This window comes from Prinia subflava, chromosome 20 (assembly GCF_021018805.1).
Source record: "Prinia subflava isolate CZ2003 ecotype Zambia chromosome 20, Cam_Psub_1.2, whole genome shotgun sequence".
In the NCBI taxonomy this organism is placed as follows: domain Eukaryota; kingdom Metazoa; phylum Chordata; class Aves; order Passeriformes; family Cisticolidae; genus Prinia; species Prinia subflava.
Window position 1 is genome coordinate 5,923,037 of NC_086266.1, and position 19,296 is coordinate 5,942,332.

General features: G+C 46.4%; 1 protein-coding gene across 1 annotated transcript in view; it reads right to left on the minus strand.

The window, feature by feature from the left end:
• CAPN6 (calpain 6) overlaps positions 1–16,322 on the minus strand; it is a 46,766-nt gene extending 30,444 nt beyond the window's left edge. The window contains exons 1-3 of the mRNA XM_063416620.1: positions 15,424–16,322; positions 9,018–9,104; positions 8,048–8,212 (exon numbers count right to left, since the gene is read on the minus strand). Of these exons, the coding sequence (XP_063272690.1) occupies positions 8,048–8,212 (165 nt within the window). The 5' untranslated portion in view covers positions 9,018–9,104; positions 15,424–16,322. The remainder of the gene's footprint in view (positions 1–8,047; positions 8,213–9,017; positions 9,105–15,423) is intronic.
• Positions 16,323–19,296: the final 2,974 nt, after the last annotated feature.

Below are 19,296 nucleotides of genomic sequence, written 5' to 3' on the forward strand. Positions count from 1 at the left end.
TCACAGATGGAAATGCTGTTGCAAATGAATCAAGATTTCAGCTTGCTGGGGGTAAAATTGATAACTATATGTGAAGTTTATATTGTTTAATTCAAAATTCCCTTTAGCAAAGCGCAATCCAAGGTGAAATATTTGCTGTTAACAGGATTCTCTCAGCGCCCAATGCCCATTAGATTTCCAGAGACAAACCTGTTAATTATTACTTTGAGGCTTTGGTGACAAAGGTTACTGCAGGATAATAATGGGCCAGAGCTGCAGACAAAGTCAACACTCATTTTTCAGTTTGTCTGGTGATTTTTCTGCTCTCTGGTGAGAGCAGAACACCTGCAGGAGCTGGGGCAGAGCTTGCAGCAGAGATGTCACAGCCACTGAGAGAGGATCAGTGTCATGCTGAACGTGAATTAGCACAGTGGCCACGGCCTGGGTGTTTCAAACCCTCCCAGCCCCTTTTCCTGGGGTCAACATAACGTTTCCTCAATGGATTATTATGTATTTTTACTATATTCAACAAGGTGTATTTTGTGGCAGCTGTCTCTGCTGCTGTGGCAATAGGGGCCCTTCCCTTTGCACTACAGGTTGGCTCCATAAAAGATTAGCTAACAAGCTAATAATATAAATAAATATATAAATATTATTATTATCTAAATAATTTATTATATTATTTATTATATTTAATTTATAATTTATATTTAATTTATTATATATAAATAATTTATTATTATATAAATAATAAATAATATAAATATAAAAAATAGATACTATTATTATATAAATAATATTAATATCAGCCTGGGACACAGCAGACTCCTTTGGAGCCTCCCTGGTTCCTCAGGAGGCTGCTCTCAGATGTTTGAGCTGTCAAGCACATTTTACATGCTTGATATAACAAAAATCCTCCTGTTTGGTTCTTCCTTTTTCACCCAGCTATGAAAAAATAAATAAAAACCAAACAAATGAACTTCCTAGTTGTGAAACACACAAACACACTCCAAAAAAAAAACCCCATCTTTGCTATTTCTCAGCCAAGAAAGGGCAATGGACTGTAGGAAAATCTGCCTGGAGCTCCCCACCTTCAGCTGCCAGGGTGCTGGAAGGTGTCACATTTTCTTTTCAGAACATGTTCAGTGAAAATAAATAAATAAATAAAACAACCCAACCTCAAACCTTAGGAGAAAATAATAATGGGAGAAGGGAAAAGCTAAAACAAAGCCCATGATGTTTTCAGTGAATGGTTTGGCTGGACACCATCAGAACATGATGTTCCAAGTACCTTAAAAGACCAACAAGGGAAAGACCTTTAGAGCTGAAAAATGTTTCCTTGCTTCTGAAAAACAAACATCAAAAATATTTCAGCTTTATTAGCATATTTGGGGAAAAGTTACAACATTAAATTAAACCAAAAAGTATTTTAACTCAGTATTTTCCCCCCACAAGAAAGCTGCTATTTCTCCCCTCCATTTTTACAAAATGCGTGTGCTCCTCAAAAAGAAAAATTACTTGGAACAGCTGGGACTATTATTAACTTTAAAATGATTACAGGATCGTATTAGGATAGCACAAACAAAGACAGTGTTATTCTATCATGATGTGCTCTATGAGAACTCCCATTCTTGATTGCTAAAATGAGAATTCCAGTTCCAAGGGGTTCCAGTTACCTTTTTGATCTCTGTAATCAGTGCATCCTATATGTATTTGAGTTATTAGAATTCTTATTTAGATTACATTTAGATTTCAACATCCCCTCCAAGATCCTGGCTGCTAAGTGCTTTAGAAAGTTTTGAATTTCGGTGAATTCCTGTGGATCTCATGCACCAGATCAGAACTGAGCTCCTTTATCTCATCACTCCAGGGCCACACTCCTCTTAAAAATGATATTACATTTCCAGCTGCTGGTGAAAATGATCCAAAATCAACTGATTTCAGCAAATAAAAGGCACATTGTGAACCCAGCTGCTCCAGAGCTGCAGCCATACAGGAAGGGTAAGGCTTGGTTTGACCTGGGTTACAAAGACCTTGCCCTCCACTTTTGGACACACAATTAGGAGCCCAATTCCCTGGGATCTTTGTAAACCCCACATTTCCAGTGTGTGGCTCACCAGGACAAAGAACAGCAATAGCTGCACAGAGGATCACTCACTCCACCAAACCTACCCTCATTAAACAGATAAAGCTCCCGAGGCAGATTTTTAGTCACTCCAATAAAATCCCCAAGGTTCAGAAGCCGAGTGCCAGCAGGGATTTCACCCTTAAAGAAGCAGAGCACGACGAAGCCCTGCCCACCCAGAGCTCAGAGGGGTGGCAGCTCACCCTTCCCCCCTCCCCTTCCCCCAGCTCCAAATTAATTCTAACAACGTGAACACAATCAGACTTAATTGCGGCTGCAGCATCTCCTGCAGCATCCGCTGCCATCCCTGGGTGTGCAGTTGCCAGGACAACGCGAGAGGAGAGGAGAGGAGAGGAGAGGAGAGGAGAGGAGAGGAGAGGAGAGGAGAGGAGAGGAGAGGAGAGGAGAGGAGAGGAGAGGAGAGGAGAGGAGAGGAGAGGAGAGGAGAGGAGAGGAGAGGAGAGGAGAGGAGAGGAGAGGAGAGGAGAGGAGAGGAGAGGAGAGGAGAGGAGAGGAGAGGAGAGGAGAGGAGAGGAGAGGAGAGGAGAGGAGAGGAGAGGATGCTGCAGTGCTGCCCCTGCATCCTCGGGACCGCACCGAGCTCACAGCTGGGGTGGCTTTAACGCCTTCATCCCCGGAGCCTCCCTCCCTCCTGCCTCCCTCCTGCCCTGCACATCGCCTCCTGCACCAGGGACAGGCGGCTGCAGCTCAGCCCGACAGCCCCCAGGGCGCTGGAACAGCTCCCCTCAAACACGCAGCAGTGCCAGACTCTGTCTGCGGGAGGGTTGGGTTACGTGGTTTGTCCTGAATGAGGAAAGAAAAGATCCTCCAGCATCATTTAGGAATTATTTTCTTCTGGTGGTTTCCCATCTGCCTGTTGTTGTCCCCTCACCCCTACCTGCATTATGTCTGCAGGACTACATGGTCCCTGACTCCACAATTTTATCCTAAACCCCATGATTAATGTGTACAGAAACCTCCCCATCAGTCTGTGATTATCTTCCAGGGCAGACTGCTTCCCAGAGTTCAGCTCTTAAGAGCTTTCCTATTTCTTTAAGATGAAGGGTTTAAACTTAGGTCAGAGCCTACTTTGCCTATGACCTTTTATACCACTTTTGAACCTGCAAGGCTTAAGCCCTTCTATAAAAAATAAAGTACACTGCAGTCATTCTCTTTATATACTCACACATGCAGTTAACAAAGAAATATCCGACTTTAAACTTTTCCACAGCTAATGAGCTGTAGCTGAAGATCACAAGCTAAATCTGCTTTTAATGGCAAGAAAATCTATTTGCAACGATGGCAAACAGCCTCCCTGCTGGAGCACTCTCCACTAATTACAGCACAAAAGTGCCTGTTGGAATGATCAGCAGTGGCATCTAGGAAGTCCTAAAATCCTCCAGTAGCCCTGTCCAGCTGCACTCCTGGGGTGAATGTCTGAATGTCTCCCACTGAGGGATGCTGGACTGTCTGTGGAGGTGTTGAGACACAGGACGTGACAGACACATGAGGAAAAGGAGCCAGTTCAGGATTGATTTCATCTCTGTGCAAAGCTGAGTCTTTCACTGCTCTTTTCTGCTACAAACAGGTCCCAGACAAGCACAGCAAACAAGGAAACCACAAGACACTGACTCAGCCTTCAACCTGAAACCACTCTGTGTCCCCAGCTGTGCCTGAGGTACATGAAAGGATTTGTGAGCTCCCTCAAAGCTCAGCAGGAGCTCAGCACCTCTTTGAGACACATTTCTTCACCTCCCAGATGCCACATGTGCCTTTATTTCCAGTGCAATCACGAATGTCACAGCACGCAGAGCTTTGCAATTTGTGTTTACCCACACTTGAACAAGAGTCAATAACCACCAGCAGCAGAGAAATGTGGACAGTTCTGGGATAGGCAGGGAAACAGAAGCCTAAACTTCAGCTGTTTCAGTACAGGGAGCCTTTGCAGAATCAGTAATTTTTTCAGGAAAACAATAATTATATCATGCAAAGCTTTAGGGGTGAGGAGAGATGGGGAGGGACCCCTGTTCTGATTAAGCAAGAGGATTGCTGTTGCTCCATATTTTTAACTGGAAAAAAAGGTGGCTGAAGGAATTAAAAAACACATTCAGATGTGAAAAAGTGATCATTGGACCATGAGCCACACTCCAGAAGGGTGTTGTGGCATGGAGAGGGGATGTGCAAACCAGGCAAATGTCACTGTTCATGGGGCTGTAACAGTGACATCACTTTGTCACACAGCAGGCAGCAATGCAGCTGCTCCGAGCACATCCCTGCCACGCCTGCTGGTGGTGTTGCCCTCTAATATCCACTCTCCTCCAGCTCTGGCTTCCCCCCAGGCCCCATCCTGGCAGATATCCCAGGGTGTGAGGAGCTGTCACTCTACTCCGTGCCCCGAAGCTGCTCTTGCAGTGGTCATGGAACTGCTCAAAGCCTGACACAGAGCCAGGACACCTCGCCCTGCCACAGGCACCACTGGGCTCCACAAGTCCCAGACATAAGCAGATGTCTCTGGCCTTGTTCAAACTGAAAATCAGGGTCAGACTGCAGTGGAGACAGAGGAATTCAGTGATGAAAAGCATTACATCTGAGGGACATTACATGTGAGGGACATTACACCTGAGGGACATTACATGTGAGGGACATTTAACCCAGGCATGCCTACACCTGACAGCCAAGCCATTCATGACCCTCATTCCATGGAATTTATGACAACTGGGTTACTGTTGAATATTCTGGAGGACACTGAGACCACAAATCCTGTCGCTGTGGAGTAAAGAATGTTAATGAAAAATCTGTAAAGCTCACCCAGACTAAGTGCCCGTGCAGGGGTTTGCCCCAAGCTTACTCTGCCTTCCAAATGTGAGCAAAATCTTAAACAGGGAACAAGGTAGGGGAGGGTTTAGAGTTTAAATCAGCAGCTGTAAATATGAAGATGTTTCAGCTCCTGAGACAATGGATCATTTTCCACCAGTTAGAAGCAAACAAAACTGGTGCTGCCTCCAGTAAACACGTGAAGGTGCAGAAGTCAGAGCTCCTGAATTCTCTGGCACCTCAGCCCTGGATAAATCACCAACCTGCTCATCCCACACACCCCGATTTGGGAAGTGGGGAGACACTTGTTCCATTTATTCTTATCACTGCATCATTCCAGACACACAGTACTGCCTTATTTCCTGGACTTTTCACTTGCATGGTGATAACCACCCCTGAAAATGCTGGAGAACTGGTGAGAAGAGTGGAGAATGGGCCCATGGCATGCAGGGCTTCTAGGAAAAAGGGCACTGGGCTGTGCAGATGCAACTCTGCCCCTTCAGCCAGGTATCTGACCTTTGGAGTTAATGGGAATTTAATCAAACAGAGCAGTGTCCCCCTGGGCTGGGACACAGGAGGGCTTTCCTGGGAAGCCGTTCAGCAGCCCTGTCTCACGGTGCCTTTCTGTGCTGTTTTCCTGGACACACACCAGCTCTGTCCTCCCAGAACTGAAGGGTGCAACCACAGCCCTCTCACAAAGAGAAGATGCAGATGAAAGCAGAATCAGGGCTTGTAAAACACAGGGTCAAGCAGGGGAACCAGGAAAGCACATGATAAGAGCCTCATTCTGTAGGATCAGACTGTTTTCCTTTGTGAATTACTGAGGAGCACTGTTTATCTCTGAAGCAAGCTTTCCTCACATGCCTGCCCGCCCTGCTTGGGGGATCACTGCTGTTTGTTCAACGCTGACAAAGATGTCCTTGAGATTCCAGCCTTTTTGCAGGGTCAGTGAAAAAGTTCACACAAACCCGAGGTTTAGTTAAAAATCAGACAAAGTAGCCATTCAGCAGTGACAGTCATTGCTGGGTGTTTTCAGCCCATGCTGAGCAGGACCACCACACAGAGGCAGTGTGGACCAGGACAGGTGGCCAAGGACATTCTTTTTTGGCAGGACACAGCTGTCCCCAGCCCCCCTTCAGCCTGGCACAGGGGGCAAACTCCAGGGAAATCACAGGAAAAGAGCAGGATGAACTCTGATGTTAATATCAGTGGGCAGACAGGATGTCCACTAACCAGAGGGAATAATTTTTATTTTTTTCCCCCAACAAACCAGCAGGTTTTCCCCCAGAAAACCTCCCCAGGTTTGCTGCCTGAGCTGAAGGGCTCTGGAAGACGCTGCACCTTTGAAATGGTTGTGCTCAGGTTTATCTCAGAGGAACTGGGGTATTAGCAGAGCCCAGTGCTCTGAAACACCAGCAAAGGATTCACACACCAGGGGAGGTTTAGATTAGATAAAAGGAGAAATTTCTTTACCAGAAGGGTTGCCAAGCACTGGAACTGACTGCCATGGGAAGTGGTTTATTAAAGACCTGCAGATGTGGTGCTAGGGACAAAGCTCAGCTGTGGACCCAGGAGAGTCAGGGTAAGTGTTGGACTCAATGATCTCACAAGTCTTTTTCAACCTGAAGTGTTTCTCAGCCTAGAAGGTTCTGTGGTTCTGTGTTGTTGGCATCAACACCAGAATTCACCCTCTGGACTCCTGGCCAGGGACTGCTGGGTATGGTTCAACCCCTCAGGAGTGTCAGGTCAGTCTGTGTGTGGTTTTATGATAAATGAGAATGAAATGAATGCAAATAAACATTAATTAATATGTGAGATTTCCTACATTAACATGTTTAATGGGTAATAATTGAATGCAAGCCCAATCACTGACCTACAATTAGACTTCAAACCACTTGACCACCACCTTGAACAAACTCATGCACACAAGAATGGCCCAAAATGGCATCCTTGGCTAGAGCTGAGCTCTTGCTTCACATCTCCTATGAAGAGACAAACACTCCTCCTGACCTCACTGTGCACAGTATTTCCTCTTCCAGGAGGGGATGAAAGGCTCCAATAAACAGGAAAGTGCTCAGAAATAAAAATAAACCCACAGACTTTGGAATGTCTTCTTTTTCTTTCTCAACTTCATTCTCCCTATTCTTCAGTCTCCTGTCTTACTTGGAAAACTGAAATGAGAAGCAGGAAAGCAACCCTTGGACTGCTCACTAAAATTCCAGTAGAGAAGCTGCTGTGAGGGATGAGCACCACCAGGAAAGAAGAAGAACAAGAAAAAAGAGAAGCAGCCTCAGGCCATGCTGGCAAATAGAGCCCAGCCTTGGTCAGCCTCATCTGTTGTCCCCTGTCACAGAGGACAGAGAGCAGCACCAGCTGATATGGAGGACATCACGTTGGCATCGTGTTTTCCAAGGAATGACAACCAAGTCTGTCCTTCCAGAAGATTAACTCGAATCCCAGAAGTGGACATGGGTGAAGTAAAGGAGGAATTCATCATGCTTAATGGCAAAAATGCTGTATGTGTCTGGCTAGAGGCTTCCACTGTCCTCTCCATTACACTTGTCACAGTCAGAGAGCAGATGACACTGATGGAAAGGCAGACTGGGAATGGGTTTGTGATCTTCTGAACTGTTTGCTTATGGCTGTGAACTGATTTTAAAATACACGTGAAGCATAAAACCTCAGAGCAAACCAACTAACACACCCCAAATACAGGTGGTATTAATGATTTGAAATGCCTACTGCATTAGTTACAATTCAAAGCAAATTCCATCTTTGTTTTCCTGTTAAGATGCCAATAAAAGTGGCAAACAGACACATCATAATGTGCTTTATACTTACAGATAATAGCTGTTCGTTTGGCACAGAAAATCACTGTGGGTAATTGAGGTTTTACACAAGTCAGAGGCAAAATCCACTGTGAATTCAGCACAGCCATGCAGAGACCAACAAAGGAAATCTCCTCTCTCTCTGGGCAGAATTGGCTGCTAAGGCTTCACCAGAACCAGACTGAAAGAGCTGAGGGAGAGGGTGGGAACCCACAGCAGAGCAAAGCTTTGCTCAGACACCTCTTGGTGGAAGTGTCTGTGCTGGAGGAGGCTGCAGAGTGAAAACAGATCCATCCTTTACCTTTGGCCGCTTCCATTCCACTTTCCCTCTTGCTGCTGAGTCATAGTAAAGGGATTCATCCGAGGCTGGGAACTCGGGGTCCTCAAAGAGCCTGCCCTGCTGGAGGCACTGCCCCTTCAGCTCGTGGTACCGCTGATCTCGGAAGAGCTGCACTGCTGAAGACATCTAGAGAAATTCAATATTGGACAAACTATGAAGGCTCCTGAAAGTCCATGGCTGGTACCACACCCTGGTCTTTAACAAGAGAGCTCTAACTTGTTCTAAATGAGGTGACTGATGTATTTAAAATAAACCAAAAAACCGGAGATTATAAATTAGATTATGTTAAAGACTAGGAAAGTATAAACCCAAAAAGATCTTATAGATCAGGTTCATGTTTTTGTCTGAACAGATTTCTTATCAGGAGAGTCCAGACCAGGCACAAATCCAACATTTGGCTTTGTCTAATTGATTGGAAAGGTAGCAGAGTGAGGCTTGGCTCAGTCTGCAGCATGTGTGAAGGGCTGGGCCATCTTTCTGTCCTGCATTCTTCTGGCCACTAAAGCTCAGCTTATCTACTCCAAATCTTATGCCTAAAAAAACCAAAAGCAGATTTCCACATTTCTCCATCTTAATTTAAGTGACAGTGCTTTGGCTTGTACTATTATCTTTGACTTTATGTTACACTTCAGGGAACTGAATTCCCAGGAGGAGAAAATATTTGCAAATAATTGATGAGAACTAAGAGTATTTTAAAAAAGCACAACAACAAATCCAAACAATATGTACTCAGACCTTAATTCCCAGGATCCTGACTATCAAACTTGGCAAGTTTATGGTCACACCCACAGAACTCAAATAAATTTTTTTTTAATATTTTATGAATGAGAAATCAATTCTAGAAATCACTCAGGATAGTTTGAAATTTGGAGGACATGAGGGATGCTACCTCTGCTTGAAGAGAGGGAGTGGTGGGAGAATCTGAACTTACCCTGTTTGGAAAGGTCCTGTGTGTCAGTTCCTTTCCTCTTCCTTCTGGACACAGGCTGGAATTAGAGATGTATCTCCCCTTCCTTGCCTACAGCAATAAAGACAAATGCAGGTTGAATTAACAACACCCTGCTCTGGGGGATGGCACCACATGGTCCTGGCAGCCCCTCGCCGTGTCCGGCTGCAGGGAGCTCAGCTGGGGCCACCTGCAGCACTCACTGGACGGGATCCCACAGATCTGCAGGAAAATAAACCAAGCTTTTGCAGGTGTGCAAGTGAGCACAGCGAGGGAAATACAGAAATACACCTGGAAATGCCAAATTTATCGTGGGCTTTGTTCATGTGAGTGAAAGCTGTTTGTGCATGCCCCATCCCTGGAAGTGTCCCAAGCCAGGCTGGATGGAGCTTGGAGCAGCCTGGGGTAGTGGAAGGTGTCCCTGCACATGACAGGGCTTTATGATCCCTCCCCACCAAAGCCATTTTGTGATTCTATTACTTTCTGGTTACTTATCTCCCTCAAAAAAAAAAAAAAAAAAGTCTCAAGGCCTCTCACTTGGCAGGTGGCCTCCCAAGACAGGGCAAATAGATTTGCTCCCCTCCACAAACCAGTTCTTCAGATTCAAGTGTAGAACAACTTATTAATTTTACAGAGGTACCTCAAGGACCACAACAAAATAGTATGACTAATTTGGGTGGGATATAGATTATTTCATGATAAGTGACATTCTTGATAATTAAAAATTCCCCATGAGCTATCTAAAATTCTACACCAAGTCTATTTGTTTTTAAAATAGCCCCTGGGTGAGGAGGTTTCTGTCACTGCCTAATTCATTGAGACAGGTCTTGCATGACCTCATTCCCTGCCCTTTCTCCCCACCTATCTGCCAGACAGGAGCAGGAGTCCTTCCAGGATTAACACTCCATTCCACAAGAGCCCGGAATGTTCTGTGGCAATGCACAGGAGGTGGTGATAAAACCCTGCCTGCCTCACCCTGCACAAGGGGAACACCCACAAGGAGAGGCCTCTCCTGCCAGTCCCTTCCCTGCCCCTCTCCAGGCTCCCTGTGACATCTGCAGGGTTTTTTAGGGGCTCAGGCTCCCAGGGTTGCTCATCCTGGCTGCTGAAGGTTTCACCCACCCAGGAGGCACTGAAGTCCCATCACCATCTGGAGAACCAGGAGGGACCCACTTTCACAGGAACCCAGAGCTGCCCGTTTTAAACTCAATAAAGATATCTCTTTCTTGTAGGAAAGCCCTCCATCAAGAATGTCAGTGCAGTTTCTGTACAACAGCCTGGCGGGCTGAGCACTGAGGATGGGGGAGCACAGCTGAGCCCACCTCTCCTGGAGTGTTCACCTACCAAGACACGGCCTGAGGCAGACCTGCCTCCCACTCCAAGGTTTATTTTTGAAGCAGCTCCCAGTTTTTGACCCTCAGTTGATGACTGAAGCTCCCAAACTAAGAATCACACTCCAGCCGGGGCACAGGGCAGCAGAACATCCCCTGCTCCACACCCACAGCTCCACCCTGGCACTCCAACCTGGCAGGGCTGAGGAAACTCTGCAGGGCTTGGCAGCTGCTCTGCCACATGATACAGAATGAGTATCATATCACAGTGGACTGAGAACACAGTCCTAAAAATACTGCAGCCCAGCTCAGAGACACTCTGGCACTCTGCAGAGAGAAGGATCCCTCCCAGGAGAGGGACAGAGGAGAAAAGAAGAGGGAAAAAACCCCTGAAGAGCTCTACAGGTCACCCAGTCCCCCAGGGTATCAGCAGAAGTGCAGGAGGTTTCACATCGCTGAGCTTTCAACCTCTCAGCTTTTAAATCTTTCCCTGCCCCTTTGTTTTTTCAGAGACTTTCCCATTCTAATTAGAAAAAGGGTTTCAGCAGAAGTGTGGAGTGGAGCTGGTGCAGAGTCCCCTCTTCAGTCTGACCACGGAACAATCTCAGTTTTACTCACAGTTTATACTCTGAGCTGATTCCTCTGCCGGAGCCAGCCAGAGCACGGCTAAATCACATTTAACATTGGGCAAATACCAACTCCTGGCCCTAGGAGCAGCATGAATTAAAGGGACATTCACTCGAAATCCAGGTCTTCACCAGAGCACTGAGAGTGTTAAACTATCCAACAGCGTTTCTTTACACTGACATTTCCCTGTCTTAGCTTTTCTCTCCCCCAGCTGCCACACACGAGATCCACAACAAACAGCACTGACTGTCCAGACAGGCGTGTGAGGGATAACTACACCCTCCTTATCCTTGAATCCATGCAATAAACACACAAACCTGAACAGAATTCTCCTGCTCTCATCCCAGTTTCGTTACTCTGTGTACAAGCAGGGTAAAAACTCGGGCAGAGCAGTGATTGCAGCAGTTCAGCCCAGCCATCCCTCCCACTCCCATCCTGGCCCGAGGGGTGCAAAAAAATAAAAAATTATTTTTCCTAACCAAACCCAGCACTCTCAGCCCCAGAGGCCAAGCAGCTGCAGAGGCCCCTCGGTGCCAGATGAGACTCCTCTGCAAGGAGGAGGTTTGGTGTGTTGTAACACAGGAATTCTCTCTCACACCCCACTGTGCTGCTCCAGCTGCAGGACTCCGAGGAATTTCCATGCACAGCACCAGGACTAAAAGGGCAAAGTGCATTTCCAGGAGGGATTTAAGGCTCTGAACATAAACTGCTCCTTCCAGAAGTGGATCCTAAGTTCAGGCCCACCCCAGCCCACATTCCTGCTGGTTCAGGATGGTCTGGGAAGGCCATGGAGAGATGTCAGAAATGATGCACACAGCATATTCCAGGCTCTGGGGTAGCCTCACAGGCTGACAGAGCTGGGGTGCCTCAGCCTGGAGAGGAGAAGGCTCCAGGGAAACCCCAGAGCAGCCTTTCAGTTCCTAAAGGGAGTACATAAAAACAGGGAGAAAAACTTTTTACATGGGCAGACAGTGACAGGATGAGGGGAAGTGGTTTTAAATTGAAAGAGGGGAGATTTAGATTAGGATGCCAGGAAGAAATTCTTTCCTGAGAACTGGCACAGGTTGCCCAGAGAAGCTGTGGACTCCCCATCCCAGGAAGTGTTCAAGGCCAGGTTGGATTGGACTTTGAGCAGCCTGGAATAGCAGAGGATATCCCTGCCCAGGGTGGTGAATGAGATGAACTTTCCAACCCAAACCATTCTGTTATTGCATGAACTCAGTCTGAAGATTATTGTCCGTTTGCAGGGACCAAGTTGTCACCTCAGCAGGAGTAAGAGCCACCCACACCTGGTTCCCAGGTTTCTCTTCTGTACCTGAGCTTGTTTTCCTCTGACCACAAAATAAGCAGCACAGTAAAATACACTGTATTTCTATCTGCTCTTCTCTCTCCTTAGCAGAACAAGCAGCCCAAGCTGCAGAGTCATTAATATGGTCAACATACGTTTGGGCAAAGTTATTTGGATTTCTTTATTTGTTTTTGGTTTTGTTTGAGTTTTTGTTTTGTTTTATTTCATTTCATATTTACTGCAGTTGTGTGCCTGTCTTGACAACACACAAAAACTTCCCAGCTCAATCTCTGCTCCTTCAACGCTGACTCCTCACCAAACCTCAAAGCCACTGTTTGGACTACGAGAGCAAAACAGGGACTCAAGTATTTCTCAGTTTGCAAACATAGTTTCGTATTTTCCCAAACATCTCCGTCTCCATAGTTTGCTTCAGAACAATCAAACCAGTGAGTGCCTCCAAAAAAGCAGCCCTGCAGCCAAAAGCTTTCAATTACTCTGGTTTTCTGTAAAACTAATTAAAGGGACTTGCAGAGCTGCAGATGGAAAAGGTTATTGCTCTTTCTTGCTGTGCAGAGCGGTCACAGGTCCTTACAACGCCATGACTGCAAATCTGTGTTATAAGAGTGCAGGGGAACTTAAAGCAGTTGAAAAGCTTCCACTTCATAAACACTGTGGTTTCATGATCTTGGCTGTTCCACTGCTACTGCTGCAGCAGAGGCAGCTCTTCTGGAGAAATTTACTCATTTGAATTCTTTAAACAGCTCAAGACATTAACTGGGAGGCTTATGCTGGACTGGATATCCTCTCTTCCTCTGCATAAGCCAATAAAAATCTATAAAGTCAGTGTTAAATCCATGTTGTGTGGATGTGCAATTGCATTAGTAAGCATATATTCAATTTGCTGCACAGGATAATTTAATAGCACCCTTTCCAGTATTAATGACTGTGATCCAGGCTTCTCAGTTGTTTTGTGTGGCAGTGCTCTCCCTGACTGAGTGAAACACCAAGTGTATTGTGTGCTCTGGGGACACCATGATTGTGCAGCATTAGCCCTTCTTTCATCCAGTATTTGGATTTTCCAACAAAATAAGGTTAGTTTGACTATTTTATGGCCTCTGTAACTCAGGACTTTTATAGGCATATAAAGGTTTCTATGTTAGCTCAGCTCAAGGATTAGCTGTGGGGATGAGACACAAGCATTTGCTTTCCTGCAGAAACAGGATGGTGCCAACCTTGTTCTGCTGTGCAGTTTGGCTACACTTAAAATCGAGAGAGGAAACCAAATATTTTCATCTGGGAGTATCTGCCCACATCCTATCACTTCTGAGCAGGAATGTGGGGGAGAGTAACTGGACATCAGGAGCCCACAGCCTGTTTGCTTTCACAGACAGCATCAAAGAATCAGCAGGCTCCAAACCAAAGCTTTTCTACCATAAAATTAATTATAACACTTGTACTGCAACAGCACAGTGCTCAACCAGGCTTTTCTTTCAGGCCTCACTGGACAGGAGAGGAGTGGCCCTTCAGCTGGGAGTCAGAACTCAGATTACACTGCGGAGGGAAGATGCTGGGTCAGGACCAAGCCTGACACTTCCTGAGCCCAGGAAAGGAGCAGGAGCTCAGCCCAGAACCTGCCACTGATTTTCAGAGCTTGTTCTCTCTCCTAAGCTCTGTCACCAGCTCCTGGGGAGATAAAGTGCAAACTCACTCTGACCCTTCAGGATGGGAGGACAGGAGCAAAGAAAAGCTGCTGAGAAAAGCTGCCCTTGCAGGGGACAGTGCCCAAGGGGGAACAGCTGCATCTGCCATGACAAAAACACCCCAAATTTGTAGGGCTGGCTGAGTGTGAGATCTTTTCAGCTTGAGAACTGAGTGAAATCCATATATACCTGTAAATCAATATATACCTGTAAATCAATATATACCTGTAAATCAATATATACCTGTGACTGTTGAGCAGTACAATGCTGATTTCATAGTCAAAACCACTCGAAGCCCTGGCAGAACACACTCAGAGAGGATAAGCTCTGGCTGGACTCCCTCTGTCACCTCTTTGCCTTTCCCATGAGATTTTATCCCCGAGTAGCTGCCTGTGAAACACTTTTGACTATTCTCTCTCTCCCCTCAGGCAAGGGCAAAGATTTAAAAAAAAGATTTAAAAAGCAATGGGATTAACAGCAGAGCAGATTTTTGCCTCCACCTGATTTCCAGGTGAAAGCTTCAACAAAATCATGAAATTCTTAAAGATCATTGCAAGCAAAGACAAAACCTGTGGCTCCTTTCAGGATTTTCTGAAGTGCACAGGTGTCCTCATGTTCCAAGAAACTTTGTCCTTCAGTGGCTTCCAGTATAGCCTCAAAATCAGACACATTTTCAGTTAACATCAGAGCTGCAGTTCCAGTTAGATTTTTTAAAAAGTCATTTAGTACACAAGATGCCAACTGTTAGAGTTAACATTAATCCAGTCAAAGTGATCAATAAAAACTCTGAAGAAAGTGCAAACAGAATTGTCACTTGATTCATTCAAGCCAAGGTTTTGTGCTGAAACCACAAGAAACAGCTTTCTTCACAATTCCAGTACCTCTCCATCCTGCCTTTTCATAAAAGTTAGTTTAAAAAAAGAGAGGGCAAATTAATCAGTAACTCCTTATCAGACCACTCCATTATTTTATATGTCCACTTATCAATAGTTTTAGATACAGTACAAAATTCTCTCCATCACAAGAACAATGAAAAAAAGTCAAAAAAACCCTTGAATTTCAAAGTGAAAGAATCCACAGTGAGAACTGACAATATTTTGGAAGATCAGAGACAGGATGAAAAATGGAATTATATGAACAAAGATCAAATCACAGTCTATCAGTCTGGCCTCTTTCTTTGGACTAACTGTAAAGGATGTCTGTAAAGAGAAGAGCAGAGTGGGGATCTGTCCCAGAAGAAAGGAGAGCACCCCTGCTCTGGCAATAAATCCCACAATAAAGTTTGGCTCAGCACAGAGCTGTGACTTTCTGAGAGAGCTATATACTAAACAGACTCAAGTTATCCAAAGCATTTTCTCACTCTGTTGGCTCATTATGGCTCACACAGATTTTTTTTCTCTTCCTGGTGACAAAGGTGTTAAAAGGCCAGGCAGGCACTCACTCACCTGGCTGGGGTCAGACGCTGCTCGGGGCACATCGAGCTCCGAAGTGGCTCCTGCAAACACTGATCCCTCTGTTTCTGGAATTCTGGAATTCTCTGGGCTGTGTCAGTCTCCAGAGGGGTGTGTGCTGGGATGGCTCTTCCAGGGATGTCCCTGGGACTCCAGAAAAGCTCCGGGCTGACCGAAAGTGCAGAGCCTCGTGCGCTCCTGACACACAAACCCTCAGCTGGGACTGCGGCTGGAACTGTGAATGAACTCGTGAAGAAGGAGATAAGGCCAGGCTGTTTGGCAGGAGTTGCAGGGTTTGTTTGGATTTTCCTTTTCTTTTCTTTTCTTTTCTTTTCTTTTTTTTTTTTTTTTTCCTTTTTTTTTTTTTTTTTTTCTTTTTTTTTTTTTTGGGAAAACAGCAGATTAATGTGCACCGTGAAAAAATAAATTGCATTCCTTATTAGGCTGCACGGCACTCTTCCTTCTCTCTCTGTCCTAGTAAAGGAATTGGTGGAATTGGTGTCACTTTATGGGGGTAACAGAGTTTAGAACCCAGAAAATAATGCATTTCTCTGTGCTGTGGCAAAATAAAAAGTAGGATACAAAGAAATTCTCGACAAGAAATGGTTTTGGAAAAATAAGCTTCCCCATAGTTTGCTCAGCCTCAATTTCCTTTTGGGTAAATCCTAAACATCTGGGTTAATTTGACTTGAAGTTTTTCTGATGTGAGGAGTGTAACACCCTTATTTTGCCATTATGTAGCTTTTACTTGTATTTTAGTAAATGTGGTCCCATTTTGAACAAGCATAATTTCAAAATGCATGACAAAATTTCATCTGTACTGTAGTTTTATATATTCCCCCCAGTTTTCTTCCTCCATTTAATCCTCAGTTTAGCACAACTGGTCTAAGTTTACAAATAGGTTCATTCCTTCTCCTCAGCATTATTACTGAGCAAATCTCCTAGAGGAGATTGGATCTCAGGGGATGAGTTACATCCACAAAATACTCTGAAGATGATTAGGAAGTATCACAAATTTCTGTACTGCAAGGTTCACCACAGGACTATTTGCTCTTTTACCCCAATTCCTTTTGAAGGCACACTGAAATGTGGACTGAAAGTCTCTGGAAGCTGCCACTACAGTTTTATTATTTCATGAGTCAAAAAGCCTTACATACTAAAGCCATGTGTTTCCAATTCCTGATTGAGTAAGTAGCTCAGAGTTTAAATCATAATAAAAAGCTGATGCCTGTATATTACACACACATTGTGATTCATTTGCACAGCTGAGGGAAGAACACGAAAACCCCCTCAAGAGCACAACAAAATTCCACTCTGTGAGCTGATAATAAATATTCACAGCTTATAAGATGTGTTCTCACAGTAGCTGCCTTTGCTTTGATCCAGTGCAGCACAAAACCATGAGAACTTTTTGATGTGAGAAGCGTAATCCAAGAATTGGATGGGATTTGTCTGGCTTGAGGAGGAGCTCTTGCTGGAAGTCTTGTCAGAAGCAGAAATTCCTTTGGACAGGCAGCAAGATGAGCCACACAAATGACAACTAAAGGGAAAAAAACCACCCTGGAAAAGAGGTGTCACTTATTGTGACCCATTTAACCTTACAATGTACCTGCAATCCTTGAATGAACCCTGCAGCCTTTGGGTTCCTTGGTGGATGTGTCCCCTCCTCTGGACTGGTTTCCATCCATGGTTGCATCTCCTGGTGTCCCAAATTTCCTCTGCTCTCCTGCACACCCTGAGCAGTGCCCAGCACACCCTCCCTGCTCCAGCCTTGCTGCTTTCCCAGCCTGACTCCTCCTGCACCCTCTGCAGCAAACCAGAGCTCAGGGCCAGCCTGTTCTGTACAGAGACACCACAGCACAAGTAACCACCAAAATCTGCTCCTTCACAAGGTCTTCTCTACCCCACATCTGCATGTTCAGCACTCGAGCTCAGAGCTCACTCATACCTTCAGAAATTCCCACCCATCTCCTTCCACAAATGCTCCACTGCCAGGTTCTTGTGTCCCACCAGAGATATGTTCATCTATTATTCACTTAATTTCATGGGGCAATTTATTAATAAAACATGAGGAGGTTTCCAGCAGAGATTCGACTTAAATCCTACATGTTTACCTTACTCTTTCTAATTTAAGCAGTTTGAACAAAGAAGAGCCCAAGAGGCACGATCTGAAAACTGGGCAAGATTCACTGAAAACTTTCAGAGTTGTGTATCCAATTGTGTCTGATTTTGCTCAACAACAGCATTTTGAGCCTGGATCACTCATCCTTGGCTCTGTGGAATTTTGATAACAGGTTCCTTCCTGCTTTCTCCTGAAACATAAATGACAGGAGGAGTTGGAGTAAGGGATCAGTCCCACACTGATGGCTTGCTGGCACTGAACCTTCTGCACAGCACTGAATTAAAGGAAAAACAGAAGGCACAGAAGGTGCTGTGCTTTGCCCCTGTCTGCAGCTGTCACAGAAGCTGAAGTGTGCAGAGCAGGATTTATCCCCTAACCACAAACAGAAGAAAAAATTCTAGATAAGGCAGCACTACCATCGCTCGGGTTCCCCAGAGCAGCAGGGTTTGGAGCGGGAGTTTGGGGTTATTTTTGAGGCAGGCTAGTCACGGGGGGGAGGAGGAGCAGGGGACACCCCCTGCGAGGGGACGGCCCCAGGGTTTATTTCCCTGCGGGACCCACACGAAATCCACCGTCCCTCCCTCCCTTCCTCCCTCCGGTGAGCCCGGGAGGGGAACGCGCCCGGCGGCCGCGAGGTGGCGACATCGGCCGGGATGCGAGGGGGGAAAGGCGAGGGAAAAGTGGGAAAGGGAAGGATGGGGTGGGAAAGGCAAGGATGGGGTGGGAAAGGCAAGGATGGGGTGGGAAAGGGAAGGGATGGGAGGGAAAAGCAAAGACAGGGGTGGGAAAGTCAAGGACAGGGGTGAGAAAGGCAAGGACGGGGTGGGAAGGGGAAGGACAGGGGTGGGAAAGGCAAGGGAGAGGAGGGAAAGGCAATGGAAAAGTGGGAAAGACAAAGACAGGGGTGGGAAAGGTAAGGATGGGGTGGGAAAGACAAGGATGAGGGTGGGGAAGGAAAGGATGGGGTGGGAAAGGCAAAGGGATGGGTGGGAAAGGCAAGGACAGGCAAGGGAGGGTCGGCAGGGCAAACCAAGAGAGGTATGGGGAAGGCAAGGCAAGGAGTGGCAAGGAAAGGGTTGGAAAGGCAGGGGAAGGGTTGGAAAGGCAGGGGAAGGGTTGGAAAGGCAAGGGAAGGGTTGGAAAGGCAAGGGAAGGGCTGGAAAGGCAAGGGAAGGGCTGGAAAGGCAGGGGAAGGGTTGGAAAGGCAAGGGAAGGGTTGGAAAGGCAGGGGAAGGGTTGGAAAGGCAAGGGAAGGGTTGGAAAGGCAAGGGAAGGGTTGGAAAGGCAGGGGAAGGGTTGGAGTGGCAGGGGAAGGGGGGTGTAGCCAAGGCGTGATTGCTCCCTTGCCTTGCCCTGCATATTCCTCCCTCGCTTTGCGTTTCCTTGCCTTGCCCTGCCTACTCTTCCCTTGCCTTCACATCCCTTGCCTTCCCTTCCCTGCCCCTCTTGCCTTTCTTTGCCAAGCCCTGCCTTGCCCTTCCCTTCCCTTGGCTCCCTCTCTCCTGCCTTTCCCAGCCCTTCATTGCCCTGCTGTGCCTCGCCTACCCCTCCCTGTTCTGCCTGCCCTGCCTGTCCCTCCCGTGCCCTGTGTGCCAGCAGGAGCTCCCTGAGGGGCCCGGGGGCCCCGGAAGGGTCACTGAGGGTTCCTGGAGAGGGAAGGGGTGTGAGGAGAGGGTGAAATCACTGCGGGGCTGGGACATGGAGCGGCTCTGGGGATGGAGCTGGAATCACCGCAGGGCTGGGAG